General features: G+C 41.8%; 1 protein-coding gene across 4 annotated transcripts in view; it reads left to right on the top strand.

The window, feature by feature from the left end:
* Window positions 1-27,168, top strand: part of TULP4 (TUB like protein 4) — a 148,000-nt gene that overhangs the window by 112,042 nt on the left and 8,790 nt on the right. For all 4 annotated transcript variants that reach the window (XM_021540432.4, XM_021540430.4, XM_085575269.1 and 1 more), the window contains exons 6-14: window positions 5-139; window positions 4,429-4,595; window positions 13,426-13,650; window positions 15,819-16,053; window positions 16,545-16,689; window positions 17,557-17,701; window positions 18,947-19,040; window positions 20,376-20,519; window positions 23,822-26,406. In XM_021540432.4, coding sequence (XP_021396107.1) covers window positions 5-139; window positions 4,429-4,595; window positions 13,426-13,650; window positions 15,819-16,053; window positions 16,545-16,689; window positions 17,557-17,701; window positions 18,947-19,040; window positions 20,376-20,519; window positions 23,822-26,406 — 3,875 coding nt within the window. The remainder of the gene's footprint in view (window positions 1-4; window positions 140-4,428; window positions 4,596-13,425; window positions 13,651-15,818; window positions 16,054-16,544; window positions 16,690-17,556; window positions 17,702-18,946; window positions 19,041-20,375; window positions 20,520-23,821; window positions 26,407-27,168) is intronic.

Genomic DNA, 27,168 nt, shown 5'->3' on the forward strand with positions numbered 1-27,168 from the left:
GCAGATGGACCAGCTGCCTATCCAGTGCCAGTGCAGAACACCAAGCCACTGCTTACTGTCAGCTTCACGTCAGGAGACATCAGTTTAATGAACAATTACGATGACTTGTCTCCTACTATCATCCGCTCAGGGTTGAAAGGTACAAAAAAGAAGCCATTTCACCCTCTCCTATGTCCTGTTTTTCTTGCATTTTTGATAATGTGTGCATAGGTTACATTTTTGTGCCTCTCACTCCTTAACCCAGGAGCCCTCAGCACTGTTATTGATGTTTCCAGCAGTGACATCTGCTGGAGGAAGAGCAGCTCTTGGCTGATGGAGTTTTTGTGTTTGAAAAAATGCTTCACAATATTTTTGAGATTGTGTTTTTGTGGCAGTTGTGTAGGGCAACTGATCTGTTTTGCAGTTTTCCAGCAGAATGCATTAATATGATTATATTTTTTTGCGTGAATGTCTCTGTTATGTCACACTTTCTTTGCATGTCTAACTCACAAGGGCTTCCATGCTTTTAATAACCTGGTATAAATTGCAGTGCTTCTTTGGTTCTCACAATTATTGAAAACTTGCTGGAATTATTAATTGTCAAGAGGCAAGTTATTTTGAGAGAGAAAAAATCCCAGTGATTAATTACTATACATTTTGCTAAGTGATGTGCACGAATGTTTGTACAATCAGTATTCCATGTAAAATCTTTAACTCACATTGAAATTTTTACTGTTCTTGCCTATTAAAATGTCCTTTACTTTGCCAGCACTCTCTGTGCAATTTACTGTGCTTTGCCTGCAGAGATACTTCAATTCAGTACAGCACACAGGCACATGCTTAAATATAGGTTCCACTGAAGCTTTTTCATCTTCACAGGTAAATTAGTTTTAAATTAGATGAAAAGAGAATTAGGCTATTGGAGAAAACTCTTAGCTGTTCCGAAATAGTGGGATGTTTTTGGTGAAAAGTTGTCCTAACACCAGCCCCACAGTTTTTGGGTGATCTGATATGTACAGTAGTCTTGGGAGGTAAAAACATCACCTTTGAGGTTTCTTTTCTGTTCCCTTCTCCATCTGTGCCAACACAAGAAATGTATGAGTGGCAAAACACAGCATTGTGAGACAACCCTACAACCCTTTCATCAGCTGAAAGGTTAACAAAAGTGTGGAAAACTGGAGCCAACTTAAAGAAGCTCTTGTGATAATCACCAATGGATCTACTCAGCATTTCTGAATACAATACAATATTAGAGTAATTAGGGTACTGAGCAGTCTTGAATTGTCATCTAGTCTAGCTTTCAGCTGGGAACAGTAGGAGAAATATCCCCAAGCTTAGAGCCCTGCAACTCTAAACAGAGAATATCTTGCTGAGGATGTCTGTCCAGTTTCTCCTTCCCCACTGACTTTCACTAGTGCAAAAAAGATCCCTGAAGTATGTCACTCTCCTGTAGCAAAATATTAATGTGCTAGATAGGGTAGGAATATTTTTATTAGTTATAAGCTAGACTATATTTTTGTCATCAGACAAAATAGACAAAAAATATGCAGCAACTTACTGAATTGGGAATGTGTGTGAGACAGAGAAAGATGATTGGGATATTGCTGTCTGTTGTTTTAAGAAACAACAGTGTTGTTGTACAGTGGAAAGTATTTTATGTCTGGTTTTATCTAGATGTTCACATTTCCTGTATCTTCATCATTTTTTTCAAGTGACTCTAAATTTTACTGGGTTTTATCACAGGCAAGAATGTGCAGAATCACCAAGTAGGGTCTTCAGTATTATCTACAAGTCCTTGTTTGTGTGTTTGTGTTTAAAATCTCAAAGTATTGCTCTGTGATCTCTGCAGCAGATATCCTTGCCTTTATTGGCTGCTATAGGCTACTCAATGTATTTTTAAAGTAGGCAACTATGAAATTATTTCAAGCAGTAGCAATGTATTTTTAATATAGAGAGAATATATATCCTACTAGTTTTGCAGAGTTGTCATTTTACTGATAATATTTCTGTTAAATTGACAGAGGAAAAACCTTAATAATTTGATTACCCAAATAGAAGTTCTTTTGATCCAGTTTGAACAGTCCCAGTAGTTTTGTCAGTCCTAGTGGAGGCCCTGAATTGTTCAGATGCATCCCTTTTTTGTGTGTGTGCTTTGTAACTCTGTGATTCTCATTGCAGTGCTTCCTTAATTGTACTAGTTAGCCACAACTACTGCCTGAAGAGCTGTTGCACATTTACAGTGCTCTGTGTTCAAGGCTTGCTGATATACATGCCTGTGGTGGCTGGAAAGTAGTTTTGAGGGTTGACTGGTTCACTGATTCACTTGTAGACCTAAATGAATCCTCCATTTGATTTTTAATCTCTGTGCTAGTGCTGAGAACCTGTTCATCAGTTATTTTGTGTAAAGATCCAGTAGTCATTGAAGATCCTGTTGGCAGTGCAAGTCTGTCAGTAGAGCCACACTGCCCTGGAGAGATGCTGCAGCCCATAGCCCATTTCCACCCCTTTGCTGCTTTTGCAGCAGTCTAATTCTAGAACTTTGAGAAAGAGAGAAAAAAACTGCTGGACAGCCCTCTTCCTCTTGTTATGGGGATCAGCTGAAAGTTTTACCTGAAGACATGTATCCAAAGGAGAAAGTTTTTTTCATTATGGTAGTTCCATAGTTATCCAGTTACAAAAAGTGGAGCTGATCAGCTTGCCTTGTTTATTTCTAATTTGCCTATCTTCTTCCTCTCCAAGAAGCATGAATTAAATCCCATTGTAGCTTACTTAGGGGACTGAAAACTAAGAGAAAACAAGAGGCATACAATGCCTGGCTGTGGAAGAATTACCTTGAGGAACATGCGGCTTCCCTCTGATATGTACAGAAGCATAATTCCCATGAGAAATATCAGAAAGTTGAAATAATACAAAAACCATTTTAAATTGCACATAAAAGTCTCTGAAAATGACAAGTTGACAACTTGAAACAATTTTGAGATCCTTCCTGCCAACTCTCATTTCTCTCTTGCTTCTTCATTTAAAGACAGCTTCTCGCCCACAAGTGTCTTCAAAGGGTTCTTGGCAGATTGAGCATCCCAGAGCACAAAAGTTATGCCTTTACCTTCACTTTGTCTCAGCACAAAATAGCTGCCTTTCACCTCTGGTTTAAGAGTAAAAAGATTTAAAACTAGCTTGGTATTCCATGAACATGCAAATCTGCCTTTGGAACACAAGCAGAAATGCAAAATACTTTTTTAGAATTACTCCAGAAGGGTGACAAAGAACTAGAGGATATAAGGGTTTGAAATAAGCATCCCCAAATTAAGCTGTGGGCGTCCCTTATCATGAGGTGCCTGTAAGAGAAGTAACTGATATGTATATTCATATCCATGTATATGAGAGTCTGAGCAGTCCCTGTGTGATTCCAGCAAAGCCTTGCTAAGCACCTGAGTAGATTTTCACAAGTCAGAATCACAGAATCATTAGGGCTGGAAGGGGACCTCTGGGGATCAGCCAGTCCAACCCCCCTCCCCAGGCAGGGTCCTCTAGAACAGGTTACACAGGGACTTGTCTTGGTGGGTTTTGAATGTCTCCAGAGAGGGAGACTCCTCATCTCCCTGGGCAGCCTCTTCCAGTGGTCTGCCACTTTCAGTGTAAAGAAGTTCTTCCTCATGTTGAGGTCAAACTTCTTTGATTTAGATTATGGCCATTGTTCCTCATCCTGTCACTGGGCACCACTGGAAAGAGTCTGGCACCATCTTTTCTGCACAAACCTTTGAGATAATGAGATCCACTCTCAGGCTGCTCTAGACCAAACAAGTCCAGCTCCCTCAGCCTCTCCTTGTAAGAGAGATTGTGCAGAGCCCTCATCATCTTTGTGTGATGGTGGCAAAAGAAAACATATCATATGGAAGTCATATGTATTTATGGACAAAAGTCCAAGTAATTCTAGTTTCATGTTGTAACTCTAGTTTTGAGTTATGCTAAAAGTTACATTCATAGCTGTGAGAACATGAGACATTGCCAGATATTTTGCTTTTTTACATTTTAGGCCTTTCCAGACAAACACTCTTTGCTGCTTTCTTAGTAAGATTATTTATCTGCACATTAACTTGATTCCACTTATTTCCTGCAAAGCTGTATGTAGGATCTTCCATATCAGTTTCAACATCTCTAGTAAATTCTTGTCCTTAGGTGTGTAGGGGCAGCTGTTGATTACAATCTAGACTCACCATAGAGTGAAAAGAATGTTGTTTACACATTTTATTTCAATTTACAAAATAGTCATTGTCAAAAGTGCATCTGTGGCATGTTTTCTACTATTTCAATGAAAGGATATAGATTTCTAAGTACTTAAGTAACTTTTGAGAGCATGTTTTATCTTTTCAAGTCACTTTGCAGCATCTGGAAATGGTGTTCCTGTTGTTTCTAGTCAGTGGTTACTGCAAACCATCTTTGTGATTCCAGATGTGGTGGTACAATGGTGCACACAAGGAGACCTGCTTGCAGTAGCAGGCATGGAGAAGCAGAACCAGCTGGTTGACCTCAGCAATGGTTCCCTGCTGAAAAGCGCACTTGTCAAGTTCTACAACGTGCGGGGGGAACATATCTACACTCTGGAGACACCTGTGCAGGTAGGAGACATTTTTTAAAGTTGTTTTGCTGACATGTTTTTCCCACATTAGCTCATTGTTGTAGACCTGCAATGTGGAAAATGTTGCAAAATGTCCCAAATCCATCCTAAAACATAATTTAGATAAAATTGTGCTATAAACAATGGTTGTTTGCATTAAGGTAGACATGCAAGACTGCACCTGATTCTGAGGTCCTCTGTGCTAGGTATTGTGGAAATACAAAAGGTGAAAGTCTGTTTCCCAAACTCACTGGGCCATGAACAGACAGAAAAAGAAAATTCCATTGTTTTATGAATAAGTGAGTGAGAAGAAAAATACTGAATTACTTGCTTAATGTTGTAGCAGAGCCAAGAGCTGGACAAAAATGTTCCAAGTCCAGTATCATAACTACAAGATTATTCCGTTACTGTAATTATATAATGTACAGTCATTTGGTGTGATGCAGTAACCTCAGTCATGTAACTTGCCAAATAAATGCCAGTACGTGGTCTGTGAGCTGCTCAGGAGCACAACATGCTTCATACGTCTTTGCTGGTACTTCTGAGCCCAGCTTGAATGTAATTCTTGTGTTATTTTCTGCAGAATAGGGATGACTCCATTCTGACTTCTGCTGCTAGTAATGAAACATTATAATAGCTTTGAAATCTAAAAGTGAAGGAAAATGATGTAGATATATTAATTATATTTAATGATGATACCATGTATTATCATTTTTTTTCCAGTACCCTGATCTGGAATGGATGCAAAAGGGTGACATAGTAAACCACCTGCTAAGCCTTTGTGTTTGCTTATATTTAGCATTAACCTGTGCTTATTAACCTTAGCACTCTAATTTAGATAGAATTCTTTAGTTGTGTAAAGTGTAAAATAATGGTCTCTAAAGCCAACCTAAATATGTACAGTGATATCTAATGCTGATTTAGGTACCTAAAGGACTTACCCATAAACACAGCTGTGTTGTCTTAAACGTAGCCCTTGCAGCAAAGTAGCACAGCCCTTTCCTCTCTGGATTGCTTCTGAAGAAAACATATTTATATCAGTGTTGCTTTTCCCAGCCCAGGTGAAAGAAAATCTTGTTCTGTTACTTTAGTACCAGAACTCAGTATGTGCACATCTGTTGAACCCTCTGGTGCCAGGCTGTGAAATCACTCTGTGGTTTGAGCATCAGAACCCATCAGGTCAGGTTGTGACCTCTGTGTGTGCAGGTTTTTCCTCACTGCTTTGTTCCTGCTGATCTCAAATTCTCCTTCATTTAAATACTTTCATCTCCTCTAGTTCTTCATGTATAGCTTCAACTTCTTTTCATGTTTTCAGCTTTTCTCCTTCTTCCTCTACTTAACCAGCTGGGAGAAAGTACATATTGTGCCTGATGTGGGGGCTAATTATTCTGCCATTATGTGAAGTGCTTACAGGGCAGCTGAGAGGTCAGACAGAACAGGTGAATGCCAAGTTTGTACTGCAGTATTTCTAAAAGTGGAAGTAGTAACATAAGCCTTTCTGCTCCTTCCAGCTGCTATTTTTGTTGGGAATAGCAATATTTTAATGTAATGGGAATTTCTTCCTCCATTGTCAACTGCAGACTAAAAGCGAAAAACTTCAGAACCTGTAAGCCAGGTTGTAAGTGAAAGGTGAGGATAGTCAGGGAGAGGCAACCACCAATTAATAACAGAATCAAGGAGTCTCAATTCCTTTGGAAATTAGGATAAAAATAATATTCAAACTGATATATTTATGTTAATTTAAAAACTATGCGCATAAACCTACCTAAAATTGAGCTCTCTTCTCTTATTAGTCAGTGTTTAGTCTTTTTATTTGGTGCATCTAAATTCATATTTACTCAGCTGCAGGAGGAAATGAGTGGTCTTTCAGAAGAACACCTGTGTCTGCTCACATGGACTTTATTCTCCTATGTATTTGAATGCTGGTCTAGCAGTGTTACCAGCTAAATGACAGGTATGCTAGAACATTGTTAAGTATTTGGTTTACTGACAAAACCAGATACAAAACACTGTTGCAAAAAAAATGCTGGTGACTTCTGTTATGCTGTGCCTCTGCTCCAAAGATGTAGTGCAAAGATGAGAGTGAGTCAGTGGTCCTAGTAATTAGTCTCATGACAAATTCATCAGAATAAATTAATTAGTTTTCTGTACCATGGCAGTCAGCCTTGTAATGGGATTTTAAAAGATTTATCACTGGTTACTGAACTACAAAAAAAAAAAAAAAAAAAGAACTCTTCTGCTAAGGCTTTCAAGGCTTTCTTATGAAGAAGCAAATGTGTGACTGGAAAAGCACATTGATTACAAATGAATGTTGTTCTGAATACAAAAGCCAGAAAAAGAAAATAACCATCAATATAAAAAATAATGGATTACAGGTACAAAACTGATTTTCCATGTGGTCCTCTATCCCAATTCTTTGACATAGCAAATGTCTGAAAATTTTATCGGTAAAATATACTGAACTGCTGTTCATCTGTCTTGTCTTTGGTAGCATAGTCAGGAAACAGATTTTATTGTTTATAACAAAACTCAGTCTAAGACTGACAGGATTTATATGCAACTTGGCTAGAATGTTACTGAACATAAAGTCACTGCAAACCTCAATGGTAGAATAGATTTGGGAACTGCAGGTAACTCATCTCAGTGATGGCTGTTGTCATGGATCCCTTCAAGATGTTCTATATGCTGCCTTCTGCTCCAGCTTTAGTGTGGTTTGGCATCTTCTATCTCGTTTGATTAACTCTCTTAAGCTTTTACCTTCAATGTAGAAATTTATAGTTCATAAACCTAGTTTGCTGACTATAAAGCTCTAGATAGGGAAATGACAGTTGTTTAGAAGTATTGAAATAAAAGCAGTAGCTTTGCTTGAACAACGACATTCATAAACAGAGTGGTAGAGTTGGCATAGTGTAGCAGTCACTCCTGTTCCTGGCTCCGGGGCTTCAGCCTGGCATCTTGCAAGGATGTTTTGCAGAATAGAGTGGAAAGAGCTGAAAAAGCATCAGTAAGGGCTGGTCAAATACTGAACTGAATTCTATGCAGAGAGCATATTTTAAGGGCTGGTGGTCAGCTGATGACTTCAAAAATGTACTATCAGTTTGTGTAAAATTTACCTCTTACTATGCCTGTTCTTGTATACACCACAAACACCAATGTGAGGTACCAAAAATATGCTCAGGGTTTTCATGGTTCTGCTTTTTCAACATTTAGAAATGAAATTGCAACAGCAGGCTGCTGTGCTGGTCATGATTATTTTATTGGAAGAATGTTAATTTCGTACATTGTTTGGTAAGTCCTCACAAACTTTCCCTGGCATCAAGCAGGGATGAGAATAATCAACTAATTTAAGAGTGTTTTATAGTCCTGCTAAAATTGTTTACCAAATGCTGCAACCCAGTTCTGTCACTTCAGAAGATCTCATCTAATATGTAGACAGGTCTTTATTATAATCAACTAACTGTACCTGCTGTCACTTCTGATTGGAAACAGATGCTTCATATCTTTCTATATCCTGAACTTTGAACAGGAGTCTCCTACAGGATCTCTTCAACATTATCTAACTGCCAACTTTAACAAACTTGTGATTTTTTTTCTAATGGTTCAGTCTTGTGGCTTATATTTGGTCCCTTCTTCAATTTTTATGATTTTTTAATATGCCTCAGAGAGGACCAAAGGAACAAGACCACAGATTTAGAAGCTACAATGCAGATATCCTCCATACACCTTTAATTCTACAATTTAAGTCTACACTAAATTTGCATTAAGGTTTTATATCACTGTGTAGCTGGTGTAAGTACAGATTACATCTTGAGTGCAGCAAAGAAGGATGAGAGTGAACTAAGCTTCACATATAGCATAGACAACAAGATTAAATGTAAAAAAATCACGTTTATCAGTGTACTCTCTTTAAACCTAATTCAAAGTGGTGTACCAAAGACTAAATCTTTATAGAAGAAGTTTCCAGAAATCTTTGAGAAGACAACCAGCTTGCTATAGACCTGCTGCTGTCAGCATTTCACAGACTGCTTCGCTGCTGGAAATGTCCCAGCATCTGAATGAAGAGATTTAAGATTATACGATCCTGCAGAAACCTGTTAGTTTTGTAAAGGTTAGAGAAGGAAGGTAAAATTTTAGGTTTAATTCAGATCAAAGAGGCTGATTTTCATGCTATTCAGCTGAGCAGACCTTGCTTACTTTTCTTCATTTATTTCACACAGAGTGTTCAGGTTTGTTGCATCTGAATTAATGTTGCCCTTAATTTATATTGCCTAAAGTAAATTTTATTAAGTTGTTATGGGATGACAACCAAACTTCAAGAAGAGTTTTTCTTACAGGAGAAAAAGCAGCACTTTAGAACTAACTGATGAAACATGCTTTAGTATATCAGTAAGGACCTTGGTGTTCTTTATATAGGCCACAGGATCATCTCTGGTGCAGGATCAATAGATTTTGATCAGCACTGGAAATTGAAGGCACTTTCCTAAGCAACTCTTTCTGTTAAAATGGACTTTTGTACTGACTTCTTAAAAAATACTGTAGAAATAGAAAGGGTATAAGAAACAGCCACAAATCAAATAAGAGTTTATGACATCAAAAATCATATCAGGCCACAGCAGTGGCAGATTTCTTAAAATTTGTCACCATCAGTTCTTAGCAGTTAATACTTTTCCCACTGTAAATATGAGGAGCAGAAGAATAAAGGAGTGTTAGGTTGCTCTCCCACAGCACCCATAAACTCTGTGGCAGTACAGAGGTGTGCACACACAACTCACAAGAGCCAGGTGGGCACTGCAGCCATTGCTCCTTTCAGCTTGTCTCTGAGAGGGAAGAGTGTGCATCTCCACATCAGCAGTCTGGAGTGAGAGCAAGCAAGCAACCTACTTACACATGCCATTCACTGGATACTATTTTGCAGTTGTGTTCTTCCTCCTGAGAAAAGTCCTGCTAGTTCCTGGGCTTTTTGCCCTGGAATACTATTTTTATTTCATTACCAGTGGGAGTCCCAGTGCCAACAAACAAGGGATTAGTTCAAGCAGCAGGCAGACCCCATGGCTCAGAATTTCTGAGCTCAAGGCAGGCAGCAAGAATCAGCTAGAACAGTGTTTTCATTGACTGAACTGCATACAAGTGATGGAATGTGTATAAATTACATTCTCTCCTGTAATAGAGACAGTAGAGTGACTCTTAAGAAGCAACCACAGAGCTTTGAGTAGGAATATCCATTCCTGCATGCTTTTCTAAGGGGAATCAACACCCCAGCTGGGGGTACAGATTTGAGTAGCTGTAGCTTACTTTCAAGCCCACTTGGAAAGAAATGGCAAAAGAGCTCCTTGTTGGTTACCTCTTGAGATGTGTCTTCAGTCAGTATTTCTCCTGATACTGACTCTTTTCTTTTTTCTTGTACTTTAGCCAATGGTTTCTAATATATAATTGTCATAGAGCTACATGTTGGTATTTAAACCCTGGAATTCATTCAGGTTTGTGCTGAGATTTTTCAAAACCTGATGATATTTTTATATGCAAAATGAGATTAGAAATTCTCATGTTATATTTGTAGCTGCATTTCTTTGTTCTTAGAAGAAAGAAACCCCCAACTGTGTAAACATGGAAAATAAAATTCTTCTGTCCTAGAGTCTGCTTGTTCATTTTTTAACAGGTGTATACAACAACTTTTGTATACACAACAATTCAGATACAACAGCTTTTGTCCTTCCTTGTTTTGCTAAAACAGTGCAAATAAGTGGGTGCTTTATGAGGAGCAATACTTTTGTGTTGGATGTTGGAGGCCAATTGTTTTTTCCCAGTAGAGTTTGAAAAGAAAGCTGTGGCCAGCTCATAACTGACTCGCTGCAATAATTGATTCATCTCTCTTGTCCATCTCTTTCCAAGGGAAAGACTAGGAAGTATAGTTATTGAATAATATTATTGGAGCAGTACTTTAAAGGTCAGGGCAGATCTGGCATTTGGGTGATCTTTTATTTCTCCAAGCCTGTAATGACAGACTAATTTTCCCTGAAGCTCATCCGACGTCTTAGCCCTTCACTGTAAATGAAATGTTGCTGAACACTGGGCTGGAGGAGCACCAAGGGTTTGATCATTTCAGAGAATTGAAGGCAAGGTGTGTCTGGTGTTGGGGTGCAAGTGCTCTTTGTTGAGGTTGAAAATATTAAAACATAATGAGGTATGTGAGGAGACTAACTGTGCAAATGGAAGAGTAGAAATGTCATGATTTACAAACAGTACAGCACTTGCAGGTATTGTGTGTGTGCTTGTTTAAGCAGCCACCCACTCACATATTGTTTGCATATACATTCATAAACAGAATATAGGAGCATCATACACTGAGTAGTTTAGAAGATGACTCAATTATGGTTGCCTGTTGGGAAACAGTGGTGAAGTTTTCAACTTCTTTATACTCCTCGGAGCTCCACAGTGCTGTATTGCCAGAAGTCCTACCCTGTGTTTCAAAGCTTCTGAGGAACCTTTCCCTTGAGACCATGTTTTAGATTGCAAAGGTTCCTGCACTGCTACTATCTGCGCCTCTGATGTTCTCTGCATGCAGCAGTAACCAAAGGAAAGAGGTGGTTTTATATTACTCTATTTGGATGAAGAATGTCCTAGCTGGGTGTGATATACTGGGTTATAATAGCTGCAGTGTGAGACACCAGGTCTGGGCATGCTGCATTGGATTATGATAGCTGGGCTATTCGACTTCTGCCATTAAAGTCTATCCAATAAATAAACATTTGTGTGCCAAATCACATACTTGTCTGTTCCCTCACTGTGTTTATAGGTAAGCTGTAGCTGATGCAAGGTGAACAGCAGGATGCAGTTTGGATCCCACAGTCATGATCAGGTAGACAGTGCTGCGATTCAACCCTTGGGGAGAATCAGGGTCACTTCTACTGTGATGTTCTCAGGCTGTCATAGAGTAGATGTGGCAGGTCCCTACCTTGTGGCAGTGCCTTTTCAATTGCATTTATTTGGTAAGCAGCTTGAACTGTCTCATTGCTGCCAGACAGTGTGAATGCTGAGCCACACTCACAAATCATGACATCCCAATCAGTAGGGGATACTTCATGTGACCTCTCCTCAAATGTAAGGCTGTATCCCACTGATAATAGTTATGGCAAGCCATATAGAATTATTGATGGTACACAAAGGATTTCTCAATTCTTTTGAAGTTCTCCACTACAAAATTAACTCAGCAATTACTGTGAAAATCACAAGGTTCATGTGCTGCTTCCTTCTGTTTGCATATCAGTGAGCATGAAGATTTGTGCCTTCATGCAGGTGAGTGTGTGTGGTATTGCCTAGATGTAATTTAAAAGAAATTCCTTCATTCCTTGTACTTTAAAAACAGTATTTTCCTTAAAATTTAAATCTAGTATAAGGTAACATAGGGAAGATCTCTTATGTGAGGAAGTATTTCATCCAATGCTTTATCATGATGATAAACATTGGTATAGTGCTGTGCCAGCTGCATTTTGCTTCATATCAGTCACATAAAACCATCTCTTCCCAGTTTCTTGCCTTTAAGCATCTTGAATTTGTAAATGGAAGGGAGGCTTTTTCCCCAGACCAGATGAGTAACCGCTGGGCTGATCTAACCTTGCTATCTGGGTACCATACTGCTAATAGAGGAGTGAATAAAAGCTCTTATTGGTGGTGTCTTGACCCTGTCTTCTTGTCTGATGTGTCTTGTGAAAAGATATTCCAAAGATACCCTGACCTTTCAATAAATACAGTTGATTATTTAGATGAAAAACATGTTTGCTTAAACTTCTGAGTGTCACAGATGGTGAAAGCAAAGAAGACCTTCACAGAAAGGAGTAAATCTTTTGTAGTTCACTGATGACAATCTGCTTCAGAGCATTCTTCATCTTTCCTCTTCTTGTTTATTTGCACAGAGGTAGCAGATGGGATTGAAATACCACAGGGTGTGTGTATATAAGCAAATGCAGGTGCTTTGTAACACAGAAAGCGAGATGACAGGTGGGTGCAAGTAACACTTAAGGGCAAAAGGAATGATAATAGGGCTAAAGGAGGTCACAACAGACTGCTATTTTACAAGAAAAGATGGGATTTAGAAGGAAAGTTTAGGGAGCTCCTTGCAATCAGGAAATAAATGTTCTAAGCAGCAGTGTTTGTTTATCATTATTCTGTTCCACATTGTGACATTTAGTACCAGTTGGCCCTGACTTGTTCTGGTTTTACTGTCGTGATTTGGACATTTCTGAGCGTAGACAAGTAGAGGATAAAAGGCCGTTCTCTGTTGTGTTCCTGGTGCTCTTTCACAGCTCAGTTCCTCTGGGAGACACTGCAGCAGAAGGTTCAGTTCAAAGGAGACACTGCAGCAGAAGACTTGGCAGAAGACAAGAAAGCTGATTGAGTTTTCTCTGCTTGTTTTTTAAGTATCTCTGGGCATACAATTTACCTTTTCAGTAGTAAAAGATGAACTGTTACCAGTGGAGGAAGACTGATTAGATGACTGAATAGTTCATTTGGATATGGCATTAAAAGATCCTACTTCTTAACACCCTGTATCTTTAAAGTCACTTATCTTATCTAGGTACTGGATTGGGTAGCTGATTCTTTTTGTAAAGGGTTTAAGCATCCTGAGTAAAAAGCACTGAATAAGCATCAACTGCTGTTTTTGATTATTTGAGATGTTCACATTCTGGGGGCAGTGGTGGGCGCTTTAAGTTCCTGGAAGAATTAGGGTAATGTGATCAGTCTGAATTCATGTGATCACTCGTTGTGCAGCCATCTTGGAAATAGATCTTTTGCACAAAATCCTTTGAAGTTGTATCCTTTTGCTCTTCATGCAGCGTCCCATCATCTCGATCTGTTGGGGTCACAGGGATTCGCGCCTGCTGATGGCGTCGGGGCCCGCGCTGTACGTTGTCAGAGTGGAGCACAGGGTCTCCAGCCTGCAGCTGCTGTGCCAGCAGACCATCGCCAGCTGCCTGCGGGATGACAAGGATATCAGCAAGCTGACCCTCCCCCCTCGGCTCTGCTCGTACCTCACCACTGCCTTCATACCAACAATCAAGGTAAAAAGAAAGAAATGTGTGCATTTTGAAGAGAAAAGTGTTACTAGATCTCTCCCCTCTATGGTGCTCCTAAGTGGCAATGGCTACATTATAAGATTTCATAATTTTAAAAGCTTTCGCATCCTCTTCAAGACCTCACTGATGCATTTGGTGCCTATTAAAAATCTGAAAAGAAGGTTCACACATGCTGATCTGCATTATTCCATGGAGATGGCCTTTCCAACTACATAACAAGGGTAGAATATGCTAGTGATTCACAAAGACTTCTGAAGAAGTTCATGCTGGTTATAATGTTCTGTCACAGTTACAGGAGGGATTAATGGGGTAAAACTAGTGCCCCTCTACATTTCACATGAGTGCTTATATTGCAAGGAAGGTTAGGCATAAACCTGGGGCTGCCCAAACATTTCTACTAACACTGAGTTCTGCTAATCTTACTGCTCCAACAGTGCTATGGAATAATGAACCAGGTATCACACCTTTTACTGTACCACCAGCAAAATCATCTGCACAACCTGTTTGTTTCATGCTTTTGCCCTCAGTAACATCTTGGGATTTCCAAGCTGTTTATCACTGCCTATAAACCAGAGCATTAGCTGGTAAATGCTTGACATTCAAACACACATTCTTGTGATTTTTTGTGTATGTGTTACAGCAGTCTCTTGAGCCAGAAGTCCTTGTTAAAACAATGCAAAGCTAGAACAACTAATTTGAAATCAGTGGGGCTGACCCAGCTTAAATGAGAACAAATTATGCCTACAAAATAATAATTCAGCATGGTTCCATTTGGGTACTGCTAATCAGGGCAGTTTGTGCAACTGTAAATCATTTCATTTGTCAAAAAACAATAAATGCCTTGCTGTAACCATAACTCCTGGATCTCCAAAGATGCAGAGCATTTATCAGGCTGGAAGTCTCCAGTTTTTTCCATCCGAGATTCTCCCCAGGGTGCTTTCCATGTTGTTCCAGAGTCACCCTTCTCTAGAGCATCAGTGACAATTTCCTGGCTGTCAGGGAAGGCAGGGGAGGGGACAGGATGGGCTGGATGAAGGCAGCAGTTGGCTAGGAGGCCTGGTGGGGGTCAGAGGGCAGTACAGGGACACATCATTGCCAACAGTCCTTGTGTCACCTCCTAGAGGAGATGCGAGGATGCAGCGTGGTTGTGGTGCTGTGTAGCTGAGAGGTGGGAGCAGGGTTTCCAGAAGCCATGTGCTTGTCCTGTTTCATGCCTGTTTCTGGAGCCTCATCAGCACTTACACTTGACCTTGGCTCATTCCAGTCACCCACTGAACCTATGTTGTCAGCCATGCTTTCAGTGCTAGGCAAGGCACCCTCTCCCCTGTGTACATTCCTCTTCCCCCCTCCAGCCTGTGGACCACATTATAGGTCACTTCTCAGCTTATACCCATTTGCCAGGTTAAAGAAGCCTGGTTTTTTCCATAGCTTTTTTTTTTTCTTATAATTTCATTTTAAAAGAAACTCTGTTGACTTATAGACATTAATAGTATTTGTGTTACACTGGCTATGTTGTCCTAGACAAAAGCAGTCCTACTGCTTTAGGACTGAGTTTTTCATGGATTCATACAGTGTGCTGGCAAGCAGGGCAAAGTAACCCAAGCTTTGTGTTTGTATTTCTCTACATGGCACATAAATAGGCCCTCAGCTAGGATGGGACATGTGCTTGGAAGTGATATAAAAAGTAGAAGCTTCTTCCAGAGTTGACAGCATTGTAGCATAGTGGCATAGCATGTACCAATAGTAACCAGGAATGGATCTGAGTGTCCAGGTTCACTTTGAGGGCCTGCAGGAGACAAGATTGGCTTGACCACATTACTCAAGTTCAAAAAGAAGTTTCTGATAAGAGCTGGAACTTGAAGACAGGTTTGTTGTCTCATTCAGTGCTCTGACCACAGGTTCAACCTTCTTTTTTGATGTAATTAGTATTACTTTTCTGTGTACAACTGTTTTTGACCTTACTAAATAACACACAAGCCATTCTGTCTTGCATGTGGGTCCTGCATAACTCGTGGAGTAACCTATACTAATCTTCACCTGCCAAATTAGAGTTGGGCTCAAGTTCAGTGACTTGTGTTGGAATTAAGTCACCACAGGAAAAAACCCCAACCAATATTGGAAAACTTTCTCTTTCCTTCCTCTGTTTAATTAAGCCTCCAATCCCAGACCCAAACAATATGAGAGATTTTGTCAGCTACCCAACAGCTGGTAATGAACGGCTTCACTGCACCATGAAGCGGACGGAAGATGACCCAGAGGTTGGTGGTCCATGTTATACACTGTACTTGGAATACCTTGGGGGACTGGTGCCCATTCTGAAAGGACGTCGTATCAGCAAGCTGCGGCCGGAGTTTGTCATCATGGATCCTAAAACAGACGGAAAAGCAGGTAGGATTCAGTTGTTGCACTGTGTAAAAATGATTTAGCAATACTTCAGATATTAAATCCTCAGGAGTTTTAAAAAATACATATATGCAACATGGATGGTGGCTTTCTGATATTTTTTCCTAGTGTGAAAAAAATCTTTAGCATGACCTAGAAGCTTCTAAAATTATACCCTTCTGCTTTCTGTTTTACAGAAAAGAACTTCTTGTATTCTGAGTAATGGAATATAGATTGCTAATTAGCAGAAAATATTCTTTAGTCTCAATTTCAAAGTCAGTTGAATGCTATTCATCCCTCTGAATGATGTTCACTTGAGTTCAAACCATTGGAAATTTGGAGTTTGAGGGCAGAGTGGAGAACATTTAATTTTACTCTGCAAAGTTTTATTTCAACTGCTGCCTGTAGATCAGGTTTATGCTTCTGATGACTGAGAATTATAATTTATACCAGTTTTCTGAAGCAGCACTTAAATTTTCTGGGGCCTGTCTTGATAGATGAAATCTATGGAAACAGCTTGATTTCCACTGTGATTGACAGCTGCAACTGCTCTGACTCCAGCGACATCGAACTCAGCGATGACTGGGCAGCAAAGAAATCTCCAAAAATCAGTCGAGCTAGCAAATCACCTAAACTCCCCAGGTAATAACGTCTTGGATAGTACTTCTTTTTCCCCAAGCTCCTCTCTTCCTCCCTACCTCTCCTTCCCTCTCTTGGCACATTGTAAAATGAGAAAGTAGACTCCTTTAGGCACATAGGAATTCTCTGTAAGACTGGGGTCCTCTACAGGGTGCAGATCTGGGGTGATCTCAGAGATTAGCATAGAGCTGGACTTTGGGGAAGATTTCTGGGACAAAATGTGATGGGAAACAATAGAGCACAACTTTGCCTCAGGCAGTCTCAAAGAAAGATTTTATAAACTCTTCCACTTTTTCTTTTTTTTCTCTCTTGCCACTATGGAATATATTTTGTTCTTAAGCAGGCTGCTTTTTACTTTTGTTTGTTACATTTCTGCCAGTGAGCTCTTTAGGTGCTAGATCTGGTATTCTTGACCCCCCTTGTATAGTGGGAGGTAGAAATAACTTTTGGTTTAAGGTAGGAACACTGACAACATTTATGGAGCCTTTGTTTGCTGTATACTAACATGAAAATCTGTCAGCTGAGGTGTCATGTTCTCATTTCTTGAGACTTTGCTCAAAGTCTGTACGCTGAGATCACTCATCTCTACACCTTTTAGGGATTACTGGAAGATACATTGTATCTGGCAGAACTGCTGTAAACTTTGTTAGATTAATTAGAAAGCATCTAGCATGAGTTACTGCAAGTGTGTCATGTCTTCTGTATCTTCAAATTTGACCCGTAATTCTCCATCCTATAGGCTCTACAGTCTTTATTAGTCACTTGAAGGACATCCTATCAGTTGTCTTCTTACATCTTTCCATTCAAAGATATGAGTTTGGTGCATTTTAGCTTATCTATTGTTGATTCCAAGTATTGTTTTACCTGCAGAATCAATATAGAAGCTCGCAAATCTCCAAAGATGTCACGAGCTGCACAGGAGATCTCAAGATCACCAAGGTTACCAATAAGGAAACCCTCTATTGGTTCTCCAAGCCTGACACGAAGAGAGTTTCCTTTAGAAGATATTACTCAGGTATTGTGCACATTGTTACCATACCTGATTCAAATGCATTTTTTCATGAGGCAATATGTTGTGATAGAGATCCAATGATCAGCAATGAAAAATTGCATTAAATTACATTAAGTAGATAGAACTAGAGAATTGCATTTTCCAGTTCAGCACTAATGTTTGAAAGTGCCAATGGAGTATGAGGTGTTGTTTGGTAAGTACCAGGACCAGTTACTTTTGTCAGTGTGAATCTATGAGAGAGGTTTCATTCTAGGTGATGTTGTTAGTTTTTTGAAAGTGTATGTGAAAAACTTCATCAGTTTCCAGACCCACTTAATGCCACCATAATTCTTTGCTTTGCTAGGGATTGCAGAGGTAAGGAAATGTTTGCTTCAGAGGACCACATGATCTGTTTCATAATTAACACGAAACAGTCTTAATTGGAAGGAAGGAAGTAAAGGAATTACCACTTTGTGCTTTTTGTGGTGTTCATGTCCTCTGGGTAAATGAAACTTAGCAGGCTGTAGAACTGTCTGGTTTGTATATTTCATGAATAACAGCCTATGTTATTTTAATTTTCTTTTGTTTAGTTTGTTTTTTTCTGCTCTCTTGTTTAACTTTTTCCTTTTTATGAAAATTTCTAAACATTTACACAGAGATAGGACCAAAAGCCCTTCAAATATAGCAGAAGACCTGAGGCTTAGATCCTGCTCCTGATACAGCAGCATAACTCCTGGCCTTTTGGGGAAAATCTGTTGGTCTTTCTGACCCATAACATATGTACCATGGCAGCAGTTTGTGTAGTTGCTTTAGGAGCTGCAGGGGAATATATGTTTGCTGTTATGAGTAATTAATTTCTGTCTTGTTTACTGTTCTATAAAGTGATTCATGAGCATAGAACCAACGGGCATGGTGTATCACTCTCTGAATAGCCGTGGTCCTGCTGGGCAGGAGCAGCAAGTGCCAGAAAACAGACCTGTTCTCACTAAGCAGGCATTCTCCACTAAGTGTTGTTTGGATCTTCAATAGTTCTAAGCACCCTGTGGCTGATGCATACATCATTTCTGATGGTGTTAAGATATCAGAATGAGTCTTCTTAATGACTGTGTAAAACTGTTGCTACATAGGCACTTTAGGCTGTTTCAATACAATAAAAACAAGATAGACTGAAATTGCATTATCACTTGCAATAGCTTGATTGCTCTGCAGTATTTTATTAGAGCTTGATACAGATTTTATCAGGTTTTTTACCATGTTTTTGTTTTTCAGCACAACTACCTTGCTCAAGTCACATCTAATATCTGGGGAACCAAATTTAAAATTGTGGGTTTGGCTGCTTTCCTACCAACTAACCTTGGTGCAGGTAAAAGTAAACTGTTCATTTTTTTTGCATGTCAATTTCTTTCTAACAAACAAGAAACTTATGCCATGAGATTTTTTTAAGTGATCAAAAGGCTTCTTTAACAAAACACTTATTTTCTGTGTACTGTGGGGATTAGATTTTATTAAATTCACTATAACTAAAGGAGATTAAAATCTATAAGTACAGTAACAAGATGATCGATAAAATGCTAAAAGTCTCACTTGTAATAAAAAAGTAAATCAGCGGTTGAGTCCAGACCTCTGTTCTTACAGTTTATTTGAACAAAACCCACACAAATAAAAAAAGAGTTTTGTAAGAGGACTATAGAAATAATAGGTTTTAAGTTACTGCCATACAAGTGTTTTTAAAAGTCATATTTTTATAGTTATTCAGCTACAAATTATACAAAAAAGCTATTACAGCCTCATGCTTAAGACTTCAAGTCAGTGCAGAGCTTCGTCACTGATGCTCTGCTGGAGCATCAGTAGTCTGGTAGCCATCATTAACAGCAGCAGTTGTCTATCATCAACCTTTTTCTGGGTAGGCCAGTTCTGCCCAGTGGACCTGCTGGGAAGGAAGAAGGCTGGTTAAAAAACAGGTACCACCTCACAGAACTGAGCTCTGAACTGAAATATTAACACAAGTCTAGCAGTTTAATGAGCTCTTTAGAAAACTTACTTTGTCCTAAGTTCCATTATATAGTTGGGTCAGGAGTACATAAAGGGTGCCCTGGATACAGAATTAGGTGGATGGCTTTTGTGGCTATATGGACTGCTATCAGCAGTTGAATGAACACAGGTCATTCTAATTCTCTCGCTGCCAGTGGCAGATAGGGAAGGATATAAGTGTAGAGTAAATGTATAGTGATACTTCTTTCAAATGTTCTCCCAGTCTCCGATGGTTTGTGTCCCAGAGATTTCCTGAGCCAAGTGGGATTTCTTTGTATATAGTAACCATCAGCAGATTTCCTTCCTGAGAGTTTTCCAGGTTTCCCCTGTAAATTGGTAGCATCCTGTGGTGAAAAGTTTCAAAAGTATAATGGAAAAAAGTATTTTCCTTCCATAAAAATAGATGTGAATACAAGATGAAGTAATTAATTATTTAATTACAGTGATGCTGCTTCCATTTAAAGAGAAATAGCTGAAAGAAACAATCTCTTTTATTCCATTTATGCTGTGTTACATAGTGATTTGACAAATAATGGCTTGCCCATGCGGATATATACAAAATAACAATATTCATAGCCCTTCTGTCTGTTTTGAATTGCTTCTTCCTTAGATTTACATGCTATTTGTGTAACAGACTTTTTTGTTTCTTGTTATGTTCTTTTTATAGTAATATATAAAACCAGTTTGCTGCATCTGCAGCCCAGGCAAATGACAATATATCTCCCAGAAGTGCGGAAGATTTCAATGGACTACATTAACATGCCTGTCTTTAATCCAAACGTTTTCAGTGAAGACGAAGATGATTTACCAGGTAAGGAGGAGCTGGAGAGCTGCTTGTTATGGGTTAAGCTAGATGGAGGTCAGGTTGCTTGTGTCATGGTCCCATCTTGTAAACACACAACTCAAAACCATTTAGTCTGATGGGGTCCTGTAGAACTGAGTTAGAATAAGGCTAATATGTACTATGGACATGGTTTTCTATGATGTGTGGAAAATATAATCCATAAAGAGCTCCTTAGTTTCAAGTTCATTGGGAAATTAGTCATCTGCCAATTCATCTTAGTTTACTAGGAATTCTCCACAGACTAAAGCCTTTCATTCTGCATCTTGATAGGACAGAATTCTACTCTGTCAGAAACCCAAACAGGCTGTTCTTGAGACCTAATGGCATCAAAGCACAGACGGCTGATAGGAGCTTGGGCTGGAGAGCAGGTTCTTGTAAAACTCAGCCACCTGTTGCCAGGTCACAGGTTTTTGGAGCTATGGAAGTGGCTGTCATGCCAGTACCCTTCAAAGAAGAAGGAGTGTGAGCACTGCAAAGCAATTAAGAACATTGCTAAAATCTACTGAAATAAATGGAAATGTTCTCATTATTTCAGACCAGGGTTTCAACTGCGACAGCAGCAAAGCTTTTGTCTGACCCAAGCATCCGAGGAGTCCTCTGGACTTCTAAAGAAATACTTGTATGTTTCAAATTAAGCCCATTTTTTTCACAATCTGGGGGACTTGGCCTGCTTAATTTCTGTCTACATGATGCTCACTTGTAATGTCTGAAGAAAATAATAATAAGTGACCATATATATATATATACACACACATATATATATATGGTCACCTATATATATATTTTATATTTATATATATATATATAATTAATAGGAAGCACCCAACATTTTCTAATATGAAAGTCGGTCCAAGCTGTCAGAAAGTAATATAAAAACTAAATATAAAAGAAAAAAGTTAATACAAAGTTTTCACATCTCTTCCTGAAAACTGGGTTGAATCTGTACTAAGAGATGAAATGGTGCTCATAATTGTAGGTACATAGAGAGAAAATTATTGGAGACTCCTGCAACAGCTCCTTGAAGAGGCTAGTAAAAGGATTATAGTACCCTGTCCTTCTAACAGCCTTCCTCTTGTCCACTTTTTCCTTCTAGTTTCTTCTGAAAATGTATTTCTGACTTAGTAAATTGTGGCAAGTTAAATCTTCAAAAATGTTTTTGGGGATATTCTTTCTAATGCCTATATATAAAGCAAGAAAGGAAAAAGTACTACTACTAAAGGAAAAAGTATTGCCGGGTAAATAATGATTACCTGATAGATGAAAAAAACCATAGTAGAAAGCTGCTCTTGGGCAGTACCATGTTCATAGTGAGGTACACTTGGGACAGGTGTTTTTTAATGTAGTCAGTAAAGATTTGGCAAGACAAATGCACAGTGAATTGATTTAATTTACAAAGCATGCAAACTAATCAATTAAAAACCATTGGAGAAATGAAGAAAACATTGGATTTAAACACTCAAGAGTAATAAGCAACACCACAACAAATGCTATTTTGTTGGGTAAGGCAAAATGACAGCAAGATTTGGGGCTGCTCAAGCCAAGCTAACAATTGAACCTCAGGCTCTGGCAGCTAAATTGCTAAGCCTGCAGACATCAGGGTGAAAGCATGGCCTGCCAGCCAAGCACAGAACCACAGAATTGCCTTGGGGTCAGTTCAGTTTGGCTTTTGGTCTTCCTCTAAAGGAATGAACTGAGCTACCATAAGTACTTGCCAGTGTAGCCACAGTGCTACCTGTACGTCTCCCACGTTCACAACTGATCCTGGCAGAAGCCTGATTTTACAGAAAATGTAATCATAGGGCATAGGTAGATGACTCAAATTTTAATTAGAAATTAATTAGGAACTGGGCAGCGTTTGGACGAGTCCTGATGAATGGATCTCTTACATGATCTGGTCTTGCAAATCAGAGGTCTCCACAGAATTTGGCACACTTAAATATTGATATAAAACTGGATAAAAATTGGATATGACACTAGATCCTTGGTATCCTTTCCTTCCACAAACCTACTGATACAACTCATCATTTTCCGTGATTTTTTTTACAGGAAGTTTAATAAAAAATAAAGAACTTGCAATATTCTTGGAAGCTCTAATATAGTATTTACTGTTCTCCCTCTATATCCTGTTTTGTTCCTTCTTGACTACTGCACCTCTACCTGGATCCAGTGTCCTCATTTTCCTGCTGCAGCTTTTCAGTGGAAATTCCTATTGGAATCAACCACTTTTTGCAGAAGGAGCTGCAAACAATTGAGCACTCTTCACGTTTCTAATTATGAGAATTTTTTCTTGCCGCATTTTCCCTTTTTCAATGCCACATGTGGGAAATTTTTCCTAATATACATATGCTTCTTTATACATTTCTGATTGCAGCCAGTCCAAACATTAATGCTGCAGTTGCCCTGACTACAGTACCCACTTCTTGAATCATTTTGGCTTCACATCTATTTCCTCATATTTTCTCCTTACAAATCTGAGAACTTGTATAAATTTTGTCTGCATTTCATTCCATCATATTCCTCTCTGTTTCAGCTTCCTTCCTTTTGCATTGCTGATTGGTTTGTCACCCACTATACTCAGCTTTTCCCAACTTTTGTCTGTGTTCTCCAGTTCTCCCAAGCTCAGCGAGTCTAGGAATACTAGATATTATACAGTGTCTGCAGTGCAAGTCTTCAACTTTCTTAGCCTCTGCTTCTTTTGTTTGCTTGTTTGCTTTGTTCAATTGTTTGTTCATGTGTTTATTTACTATCAAAAGTCCCTCCCTGAAAACTAATGAGTCCTGATTTAGCAAAATTTCTCTTGATTGAGCAGAAGTAGTTGAAACCTGATGATGAGTGAATGCTCAGTGATATAGTGACAGTCCATGGTGATCATAGTGCAGGCTGAAAGCTCGCTCACAACTTGACCTCTGAAGTGCCACTCCCAAGAAGTGGCTTTAAAGCTGACCAGCAGCTGGTGCAAGTAGCTCTTGTTCGATGGGAGTCACGGGAGATGGGCTGGTTTACGTGTTCCCACTGAGGTCTGATCCACCGGTTTTGGGAACAGGTGGCAGAGAGTCCGTACAGGTAGCAATAGTTTGAAAGGCCCCTCTGTGGCGGGGGCAGGCCGGGGCCCAGGCCCGCCGCGGCAGGGGAGGGATGCTGGGCGGGATGCTGGGAGGGATGCTGGGCGGGATGCTGGGAGGGATGCTGGGCGGGATGCTGGGAGCGATGCTGGGAGGGTGCTGGGCGGGAGTGGAGGCGGTGGTGACGCTCTGTGTTGTCCCTTGCAGTGCCCGGTGCCCCCGGCGCGCCCGCCAGCAGCCCGCCCTGCACCGTCAACATCCCCATCGCGCCCATCCACAGCTCGGCGCAGGCCATGTCGCCCACGCAGAGCATCGGCCTGGTGCAGTCGCTGCTCGCCAACCAGAACGTGCAGCTGGATGTGCTGGCGAACCCGCCGGCCGAGGCGGGGGCCGAGGGCCCGGGACCCTTCCCGGGGGCTCCGGGCCGCTTTCCCGGCCCCGGGGCGGGGGCGCTGGCCGTGGGCGAGCTGGGCCGCCCGGCCCCGCCGCCGCTGGCCCCGCCGCCCCCCGCGCCCCCCGCCATCGCCCTGGCCGACCTGCGGGACCACGGCGACCGCGATCATGAGCCCCCGCCCAAGGCCAAGGCCCCGCGGCCGGGGCCGCCGCTGGTAGAAGGGGACGCCGTCATCTTCGGGGCCGCCCCGGAGCTGCCGCTGAACAAGATGAACCCGCCGCCTCCCTACCCCGGCACCATCCCCGCCGTGCCCGCCACCCCCCTGCCGCCCCCGCCCGGGCCCCCGCAGCCGCCCCTCGATCTCTGCCTCAAGAAGGGCGAGTTCTCCCTCTACCCGGCGGGGCACTACCAGACGCCGCTGGGGTACGAGCGGATTACGACGTTTGACAGCAGCGGGAATGTGGAGGAGGTGTGCCGGCCTCGCACCAGGATGCTCTGTGCCCAGAGCACCTACACCCTGCCGGGCCCCGGCAGCTCCGCCACCTTGCGCGTCACAGCTGCCGAGAAGAAGATGCAGCAGCCCTGTGCCAGCGCCACCTTGAACCGGCTCACGGTCCCCCGTTACTCCATCCCAGCCGGGGACCCGCCGCCCTACCCTGACATTGCCAGTCAGCTGTCCCAGGGCAGAAGCGTGGCGCAGAGGCTGGACAGCAGTATCATTCATGCTACTCTGCGCAGGAACAGCAGAGAGGCCGCCCTGAAAATGGCTCAGCTGATGGATGGTCAGAGAGCCACCTTGCAACTTCCCCCTAAGGCCAAGAGCAACATTGTGTCAGCACAGTACCAGCAGAGAGTGCCCACAGCCTTGTACACCTGCAGCCAGTGCAGCAGTGGCGGCGCTGGCAGCAGCAGCGGTGCGAGCGCTGGTGGCGCGGGCAACATCGCTAGTGCCAATGCTGGTAGCAGCACTTCCAGCATTGGTGGCATGAGACCAGATCTGAGCACAGGGAGCGGCTCCCAACACAGCTCTGTCATCGCTCACTCTGTCAGTACTTCACCTCTGGCCTCCCAGTCCTCCTACAGCTTGCTGAGCCCGCCTGACAATTCCCGTGACCGAGCGGATTATATCAACTCCGCTTTCACGGAGGATGAGGCCCTTTCTCAGCACTGCCCAGTGGAGAAATCTGTACGGCACGTACCTGTGTCCTTGACAGAGGCTACCCTTAGTGTAAAACGGCCACCGCCGTACCAGTGGGATCCTATGGTGAGCGAAGAGATATGGGTTCCTCAGGAAAGGACATCTCAGAGCTCAGTGCCCAACCCTCTAAAACCTCCCCCGCTCATCATTGGTCAAGCTCAACATCTGGATATGTCTCGAGTGCCATTTGTTTCCCCCAAGTCTCCAACCAGTCCCACTGCCACTTTTCAGACGAGTTATGGGGTTGGAGTACCTTACCCAGGAAGTTACAGTGCCCCACCCCTTCAGGGAATGCAGGCCCCCTGCTCCCCCAAAGAAGCTCTGGCCCCAACACAGTTTGCACAGCAGGAGCCCACAGTTGTGCTTCAGCCAGGTTATTCATCCAGCCTCCCCTATTGCCCGTTGCCGCCCATGTACCCGGGAAGCAGCACTTGCTCTAGTTTACAGCTGCCACCGATCGCCTTGCACCCATGGAGCTCCTACAGCACCTGCCCACCCGTACAGAACCCCCAGGGCACCTTGCCCCCCAAGCCGCTCCTCGTGGTGGAGAAGCCGGTGATGTCTCCCCCACCAGCAGAGCTGCAGGGCCACGTGGGCACAGAGGTAATGGTGGAGACGGCAGACACTTTTCAGGAGGTGCTCTCCTTGACAGAAAGCCCGGTTCCTCAAAGGACAGACAAATTTGGCAAGAAGAGCCGGAAACGCCTGGACAGTCGAGCCGAGGAAGGAAATGTGCAGGCTATCACTGAGGGCAAAGTCAAAAAGGAGGCAAGGACACTGACTGACTTCAATTCACTGATAGCCAGCCCTCGGCTGGGGAGGGAGAAGAAGAAGGTCAAGAGCCAAAAAGATCAGCTGAAGTCCAAGAAACTAAACAAGACAAATGAGTTTCAGGACAGTTCAGAGAGTGAGCCAGAGCTTTTTATCAGCGGAGATGAACTGATGAACCAGAGCCAGGGCAGTAAAAAGGGTTGGAAAACTAAAAGGAGTTTGAGGACAGCCAGTGAGCTGGATGAATTCAAGTGCCGGAAGGCCAGTGAGAAGGAGGATGGGCGACTGGGAAGCCAAGGCTTTGTGTATGTGATGGCCAACAAGCAGCCACTGTGGAATGAGGCAACGCAAGTCTACCAGCTGGACTTTGGAGGGCGAGTCACCCAGGAGTCAGCAAAAAACTTCCAGATTGAGCTGGAAGGACGACAGGTAGGAAGGGTTGGCACACGCTTGCTGGAGTGGGGGCCAGGATGTGGGAAAGCTATGCCAGGAATAAGCTGTCACTCACGCTGTAGAGTGCCTCTTGCTTCTGTCAGCTGTTCATGAAAAAAGGCTTTGCCATATGGTTGATAATTAACAGCTGTCAAAGGTCTAAGTTCAGCATGTAGGGTGAAATTCAGCTGTAAAGTAAATACACAAAATATGTTTGGTCTTACTGCTGTCAGACATGGGAACAAGGGCCTCCTTTAGGCTGGCTGGCTCTCACTGCTGAAGGTTTTGTAATAAGCACAGTAGCTCTCCACAGTGGTAGCTGCACTTGCCATCAATAGTGGTTGTGGATGGCAGCTAATTGAGTGAACACCACTCCTTTCTTGCCTTCACAAAGGTTAGCCAGGCAGCACGTAGCTAAGGCAGTTAGTTTCCCTGCGTGCCAAAATTTCCACTTGTGAGCAGCTACCAGGCCCCTGGGGTTAATGGCTCTTAATGCTAGAGGAGGGAGACACTGACCCACCCCAAAGCAAAGTGCTCCTGGACTACTTTTGAACCGCCTGTGGATAGATGGATATAATGGCTACTTCAAAAAATCGAAACATTTAATTTTGGCCACTTCTACGCGAAACCCACGCTTGTAAGTGGTGCTAATTAGCAGGATGCTGGACTGACATTCAGGAGACTCATACTTATTTCCTTGTCCAGTTTTAACTCACTTTTGGTTTACTAAAGATATCAAGGCCCTCGGTTTCATCTGAT

This window comes from Lonchura striata, chromosome 3, assembly GCF_050655825.1.
Source record: "Lonchura striata isolate lonStrDom1 chromosome 3, ASM5065582v1, whole genome shotgun sequence".
In the NCBI taxonomy this organism is placed as follows: Eukaryota; Metazoa; Chordata; class Aves; order Passeriformes; family Estrildidae; genus Lonchura; species Lonchura striata.